The 7,748-nt window shown below is 30.5% G+C and overlaps 2 protein-coding genes across 2 annotated transcripts in view; one reads left to right on the top strand and one right to left on the bottom strand.

Annotated features, from left to right (window-relative positions):
• Positions 1-871, top strand: part of LOC117177515 (nurim homolog) — a 14,249-nt gene extending 13,378 nt beyond the window's left edge. Inside the window, exon 3 of the mRNA XM_033368270.1 lies at positions 505-871. Within this exon, the coding sequence (XP_033224161.1) occupies positions 505-628 (124 nt within the window). The 3' untranslated portion in view covers positions 629-871. The remainder of the gene's footprint in view (positions 1-504) is intronic.
• A 65-nt stretch (positions 872-936) lies between these two features.
• Positions 937-7,748, bottom strand: part of LOC117176526 (dynein heavy chain 6, axonemal) — a 92,773-nt gene continuing 85,961 nt past the window's right edge. Inside the window, exons 59-63 of the mRNA XM_033366781.1 lie at positions 4,422-4,601; positions 4,255-4,350; positions 2,042-2,245; positions 1,860-1,977; positions 937-1,166 (exon numbers count right to left, since the gene is read on the bottom strand). Coding sequence (XP_033222672.1) covers positions 937-1,166; positions 1,860-1,977; positions 2,042-2,245; positions 4,255-4,350; positions 4,422-4,601 — 828 coding nt within the window. The remainder of the gene's footprint in view (positions 1,167-1,859; positions 1,978-2,041; positions 2,246-4,254; positions 4,351-4,421; positions 4,602-7,748) is intronic.

The raw sequence follows: 7,748 nt of genomic DNA, 5'->3' as shown, positions 1-7,748 counted from the left end.
ACAGGAAAGTATGGCGGCAAATAGTTAATAAAAAGAGTGTCAGTAGAGTGAATGACGCCTGAAACAAAAGACCTTGGCCACTAATGGACCCAAGTGGGGAAATTTACATAACGACTTTGTGAGGGTCTTCGCTTAGGGTGATTGCTAGAGAGATTGATCAGCAACCTGGGTCGGAGCAGTGTTGCGGAACGAACGTGTTATTTACTTAAATAGCACGAGAATTCTGGATCAATCTGAAAAATCTCTATCCCTTCCACACACTACTCCTTTCCCCTGCCGAGTGAGTCACGCCTACCCCGAAAGGGAAATGGCTTAATGGTGTAATAATAATAAAAATCTTTTGAACTCTTGCAAATTGATCGACAAAAATTAACAATTGAGCGGGATAAAATCGAGAATTTAAAATCGTTCCTCGGGCAGGCCCTCTGATGATTTCGAAATATCGCATGTTCCTCATCAAGACAAAAAATAGATTGAAAAATGAAAATAATATTTTTGTTACAGCATTGATCGACTGTTGCTGGCAGTGATACTTACCGTATATATGATAGGGATGTGGAACATTGACGAAGACGATTATAGATACCATTCGTATGTTATCCAAAGAAAAAAGAGAGAATTATCTTAACTTTAGGTCATCTCGAATCTCAAATTTTTCGACAGCTCTCTTCTAAATTAATTTTCATTAACGCTTCAGTATTGACTCACGCTTTGCTTTACCATCACTTGCCATTAACTCTTTAATTTATTGATAATCGTATAAGTAATATTAATAGATGGAACTGATACCATTAATTAAACATTAAGAATATTTTGTACCAAGTGTTTAAAACTCTAACATTGAGAATATATATAATATTTTATTACTTTATACAGTCGAGTTATACTTTGAGTACAATTCTGATTATTTTTTTTTCGTAACTTCATAATTTTTCTTTAATCTGTGACTTGAATCAGAAGAGCAGTGCCTTTGAGAATCCAATGTGACTGATTACGAGCAGATGGCAGGAGGATTGCTAAAACGAAATTTGTGCTGTGTCCAGTTGTTGATAAAACGCCAGCTCGAATGCTGGTTTTGTAGAGAGGACAAATGTATCTAGGATCGTTTGCGGGTAACGACAGTACTGGTTGGATGTGCAAAACTGGCAGAGGAGGATTCATTTCTCCTATAAGTAATGATAATTTGTAGACAGATTTTTCCAGGAATTAATTTAAACCTTGTGTTGCCACCCAAACAAACTCACAGTGTCTGCCACCCGGGTACCTGGGTACCCCGCCAAGGAAATTGTTGTTAAAAGTCAATTGTAACTTGAAGTAACTATGTGTGTTCAATCAATATTTAATTATTTATATTGTAGGAAGTTATTTCTACTTGAATATAATAATTTAATAATGTGCAATGACCATGGTAGTACTGAAACAGATATAAAACGTGCGCAGCTACATCACAAATTTCTTGTTTCCGAAAAGGCTCGGTATTAAGTCCAAGAATTCAAGAAAATTCAATTAAAAAAATATATATATTTTGTTATTATTTATAAAATTATTCATATTTACTCCGTATAATATTATAACAAACTTTATTTTTATCATATACTGTATGAAAATTATGTTTTTTCTATCGGGGTACCCGGGTGGCTCCACCGTACTTTTTTTTTAATTGCAAGATATTTCAAGCTAAAGAATTTCTAAAAATATGTGCAATGCAAATTTTGATAAAGAATCAGTTAAATCATGCCGATTCGAGAAGCATTCGGCCTATCTTTATTAGAAAAAAGTTATTTAACAAAACGTATGCCGATGAGTACCCGGTTAACCGGGTGGCACCACAAGGGTTAAACGTCCCTTTTTTGTTTTACCTTTATTTGCATCAACTAGAATCATAAATTTAAAGTCCCAATTTCCAGCATCTATGAAGAGTCCATGAATATAAACGCCATCTGATGGTTCTTGGAGTCCTTTATAGGCAGTAGCGATCTGTTTGAATATTTTTCAGATTAGGTATTTAATTTCATTGGTTTAAAAAGTGTGTGTCGCATACTTCTTTGTTATTTTGTTGTCTGTGAGCGGCTTCAATCTCTTCTTGATCCAAGATCACTCTTAAAGGAGAAAAGTCAAGTTTCAAATGATCAATTGGTATATTGTATTTTCTGGCGTGTGTCTGGAGCATGCCTGTTACAAATCCTTGAGGGAAGGATAATCCAGATAACCAGAAGGATATTGGCTTTGAGTCTGTTAACCAAATCTGTAGAAATTCAAATAAAAAAGGAATCGACACTTTTTTAAAACATAACAGGTAAATAATTCAGGGTTGCTACAGGTAAAGGAATTTCAGAAAGTCAGGGAAATTCAGGGAACTTAAACCTAGTAAGGGAATGTTAGGGAAAACCTGACAGAGTAAGGGAATTTTTGATAAATTGAACTTAAAGTTAATTTTATTATTTTGTTGTACATTTAAGAATTTTGTTAAAAAGTAATTTCTTTTGGTTAAAAATTCAATTTCTTTGTTGAAAATTCGTCGTTTTGGGTTGAAAACAAATCTGTTTTTGGAGAAATTATACATTTTTAGATTAAAAAATAAACCGGTTTGGTTGAAAATTCGTTGTTTTTTTTTTTTTTGTTGAATTGGACTGTTTTTTGTTTTGTTTAAACTTAAAATCTTTTTTAGCTACAATATCAAATATTACATTTTTCGTTGAGAATTTATATTTTTCTTGAAAATGCATCTACATAGTTGAACGTGGAACTACTTTCTTGAAAATTCATTTTGTTGGTTAAAAATTATTTTAACTGAAAATTGAAGTAGTATTCCATTTTCGGTTGAAAATGTATCTTCTGCAGTTGAAAAAGTCAACTACTTGCTTGAAGATTCACGTACTTTTTTAAAAATTAATCTTTTTGGTATAAAATCCATCTTCTTGGTTGGATATTCACCCTTTAGGTTGAAAATTTATTTTATGTGGTTGAAAATTTTTACTGCAAATTGAACAATTCTACTTTAAGTTGATAATCGATCTATTTTAGGTAAAAATTGAACTATTTTCTTGAAAATTCGTTTTCTTTTTATTGAATTTTTTGTTTCCATTTTTTCTAGTTCCAATTTTTTTTTGGTTGAAAATTTAAGTATTTTTTAGTAAAAATCCGTGTATTTGTGAAAATTTGTCACTTGGCGGAAAATCAATGTTTTGAGTTATAAACTCATCTATTTGACTGAAAGTTGAAATGTTTCGTTAAAAATTAATTACTTTAGTTGAAAACTGGTTGTTTATTTTTGTGTAAAAAATGTTCTTTTTTGGTAAAAAAGTTCATTTTTTGGGGTAAAAATTTAAATAATTGATTAAAAATTAATTTTTTGGTAGAAGATTCATCATTTTAGTTAAACATTCGTTTTGTTAACTAAAAATTTAACCATCCCATTTTTGTGAAAAATAGATCTTTTTAAATAGAAATGTAATCTTGTTGTTCAACTATTCTTCTATTTTATTGAAAATATAACTATTTTGATGAGAATTTATTTTATTTGGTTGAAGATTAATGTATTATGTTGAAGATGTTGTTTTTCGGTAGAAAATAAATGTTTTCGGTTGAAAATTTAACTATTCGTTAAAAAATTGTTTTTTAGAGGAAAATGGACATTTTTTTAATAGTAACTTAATCGTCATGGTTAAAAAGTCATTTGTTTGATTGCAAATTTACTCATATTTATTCATATTTTCTGGTTGAAAACTCAACTGTTTTTCAGGAACTTCATCTTTTTGGCTTGAAAATTCAACATTTTGGATAAGATTGTTTTTCTTCATTCACTGGAAAATTTTTCTTATTCGAAAATTCATACTTTTTTAAAAATTCCTCTTTTTGGTTTAAAAATTAGTTTATGCTGGTTGAGTATTTAAAGAATTTTTTTAAATGTTATTTTTTAGTCGGATTGAACGTTTTTGGATTGAAAATTAAAATATTTGTTGGTAGAGATATGAACTATAACAGTTTTCGTTGAGAACTTATTTTTTATCGAAGATTTATCACTATTTAGTTGAAAATTAATGTATTTGATGTATATTCGTCTTAATTTGTGGGTGACTCCTCATAAAATTCGGTATGAACGTTGTCAGTAAAAGAGTTTAAAATAAATTTAGAAAGAACACTTTTTTGCATTAAAATTATTAATCTACTATGTTTAAGGTTGTTTTTATACATAAAATAAAAATTTAGAACGGTCAGGTATAATTGTATTGCTTTTATAATTTGACTTGTTACCTGTATGAAATCAATCCGAAGTTCCAAGTCTCTGATCCAAGTACCCAAACTTTTTAACGAGGGATACACATTTACTTTGTGCCATACTTCTGGCACCTAATTAAAAATGTTATTGAATTCATTGTTATATATTGGACGAGTTGAAGCATTAATTAGTTTTCTATTACCTGATTATTCACTAGAGCTTGAAAAACTGCTTCCAGTTCGACTGACATTACCGCGAAACCTTTGATAGCTCGTTGCAAATTTTCTATGGAAGTGTGTACTTTTGTTAAGAGTTTGTTATAGCGGTCCACTTCATGAAGTAAGACAGTCGTAAGCGAAGGTAGACGACCTGCTGTATCTTTCTATAAGAAGTGTTCATTTTACGAGATTTAAAAGGGGAATTATTTGCATAATTTAAAAAAAATGACGATAAAAATTCTATCTGTAAACATTTTAATAAATAAGTAATAGAATAAAAAAAGTGTTGGTATTGAGAATCGAACACGTAACATTTCGGCTATGTAGCCGAAGCGTTCCTGCTTGAACTACCGGCCTACTTAAACTATGTTCGGCCAAACTCGGTAATTACGTTACTTAATACTTTGGTAAATTAATGCTCAGATAATGAGCTTTTATTTTTAAAATTATGAATTGAAACCCAAATTGACAATTGCCGGTCTCCCCTTCTTGGTATTTTCTAATTATCCTCTAATGTATAATTTTACTTTCTGAAACACTTCAATTTTCCAGGCTTGAATTTGATAATTTTAATATACGATTTTGAATGCTTATTTCAAGTCTAACGAAGAGTTACTTTTTCACTTTGGGAAGTATTAAAAATTCAATACTTTTAGATTAAAGTATACAATATTTGTTTGTTTTCAATTTAAATTCATAAAAATGGTATACAAATTTAATCCAATCTTTTCAAATATTTTATCCTAAATTATATTCACTATAATACTCTTTTTAATAGAAATCAAATCAAATTTGTCAAAATTTGTCAGGAAATATTATTCTTTTCTATAAACATTTACTCACTTATAGTCTATTAAATCGTAATTGCAAAAGATTTAAATCGTATATTCCAGAATCTTGGAAGATTTTACTTAACTGTATCTGGCAAGAAATCTTACACTTTTCTATCAACATTTTCTCATTGAAACTCCATTAAATTTTAATCGCATAAGACTTGTTTGATTTGTTGTGAAATCTTATACTTTTCCATCAACATTTTCTCATTGAAACTCGATAAAATTTTAATCCCACATGACTTGTATCAAATCCTATGTTCCAGAATCATGGAAGTTGTTATCTAACTATTGTAGAAAACAGGTATTTACAACGTAGACCTGATGAGTCTATGAGCGATACTCACATTAAAGAGTGGCTTAGACTTATGTTAAACGATTTAAAAGTGGTTGTATTTCATTGAAAAGTGATTCGCACGTTCTGGCAGATCCGAAACGACCCAAAAATCTCAAAATATAGAATGAGTCCGAGTTTTTATCAAACGAAATGCTCGTTTAACATTATAGGCCAGTCAATGAAGGATTTTAAATGGAAATAATTTATAACAATGAACTTAGTTGTCAGGAAGCTTCCTTAAGGGGTCTTGAAACACCTCCCAAAATTCAGTAAATTTGGGGGGGGGGGGCGCTCGAGCCGCCATCTTCCAACATGGCGGATGATATCATGTTTTTAGATTTTCCTTGGAAACGGTTGTTTTTAGAGCACAAATAGTTATATAATAAAACACTGAAACGCTGAAGGAAAGCTACCGTGCAATATCGATAATTTCGTTGTAGCTATATTATTTATTTAATACTGAAAATTATTTTGATCATTTTCAACGCTTAATTTGAAGAAGTTGCTTTAATTTCTCGAAGTAGAGACTTTGTCATTTACCTTTCCTTATGTCTTAACAACGCATTTGCAAATTTTCGAAATTTTAAATTAATTTTTTGATATTAAAAACCGCCTTTTTTGAACCTGTGTCAAAACTCTCGGAAAATCCGAGTTAAGCCTGGGAGGTGAAGTAATAACGATGTATTTACTGCAGGCCCACTTTTTTCTTCAAACGGTAGAAAACATAATGCACCCATCGTAAATAATCTCAACTCCTTCCATATGCCTGGGACCCTTCGAACTGCATTTCCCAGGGCATGAAGCGACCACGGTCATGTGGCCACAGGCGACTATCGGCGTCCCTCTTTCGCCAAAGCAAATACGCGAGGGCTAGCGAGAGAGTAACGGGCTTGTTAGTACAGTCAAGCACAGTCGTTTCTATTTTTGTAAGAGAACCTTTCTTCTCCCGCTAACATTTCACGTCTATTAAACGCGTTTTTTGTATCAGAAAAAAATCATATCATTACTGATTTTTGCATGAAACATTCCAAAGGTGCTCCAGTGATCTTATCAAAATTCAGTAATGATCGAATTCAAATTAAGCTTACAACCAAGCTCTGAAGTGAATTTCAACCTTTTGTTCGACACGCCTCGAAAATACTTCTGGCTTCACATCTATTGTTTTTTATATAGAAAGTCGTTTGTAAAATAATAATTTCGAAGATAATCTAACAAGAACAGAAAATTATTAACATTCCATGAAATAATTCAGATGAATACTTCAAGGGGAAGATAATAAAGTAACCATTTTTGTATGTCCATTCTTCGCCCGCTAACATTTCACGTCTATGAAACGCGTTTTTTGTATCAGAAAAAAATCATATAATTACTGATTTTTGCATGAAGCATTCCAAAGGTGCTGCAATGATCGTATCAAAATTCAGTAATGATCGGATTAAAAGTAAGCTTATAATCAAGCTTTACAATTAACAAATAAATCAAAGGAATTTTCAACTAGTTCCATTTTCAACTTCAAATTTTATTTCAAAATATTGTTAAATCTAGAAGTTATTTTAAATGTATGCAACTTTAAAATTATTTTTGAAATGTTTTTCAAACTTCTGAATGTCTTTTGAAATTAATAGAATTTTTCGTTCAACTTTTAGAAATTTCGCAAATTATAAAAAATCATGTTAAAATATTCTAGACTCTTTTAAAAATTTTGGAAATCTTTTTAAGTATTCTTTGTAAATAATATTCCAAAATAAAAAATGGTTTTCAATTTTCCTAGGAATCTAATGAAAATGTTTTATTCTTTTGAAGCCTTTCTTAATTTTTAAAAAGTTTCTTTTTTTTAAATCTGCAAAAATCGACATTTTATTTTAAATTAGGCTGCGGCTATTTGCACCTAAATTTCGGTTCGACTAGCCAAATTTTGTTGTTACAAACATCGTTTAAATTATATGAAATCATTTCAAGTTTTCAATTAATTTTCAATCTTTTCAAAAATTCCAAACACCTATTCAAATTACTCAAATTTCGTCTAGAAATAATAAGGGCCCAATTGTGGGTCCGGATGCAATAAGGGCACATAAAATTTTTTCGTGCGAAAACGAAGTCCCCTGGAGGCTTTAGAAAAAAATTTCGAATTTTAATTTTCA

This window comes from Belonocnema kinseyi, chromosome 7 (assembly GCF_010883055.1).
Source record: "Belonocnema kinseyi isolate 2016_QV_RU_SX_M_011 chromosome 7, B_treatae_v1, whole genome shotgun sequence".
In the NCBI taxonomy this organism is placed as follows: domain Eukaryota; kingdom Metazoa; phylum Arthropoda; class Insecta; order Hymenoptera; family Cynipidae; genus Belonocnema; species Belonocnema kinseyi.
This window is presented reverse-complemented; position numbering and strand designations above follow the sequence as displayed.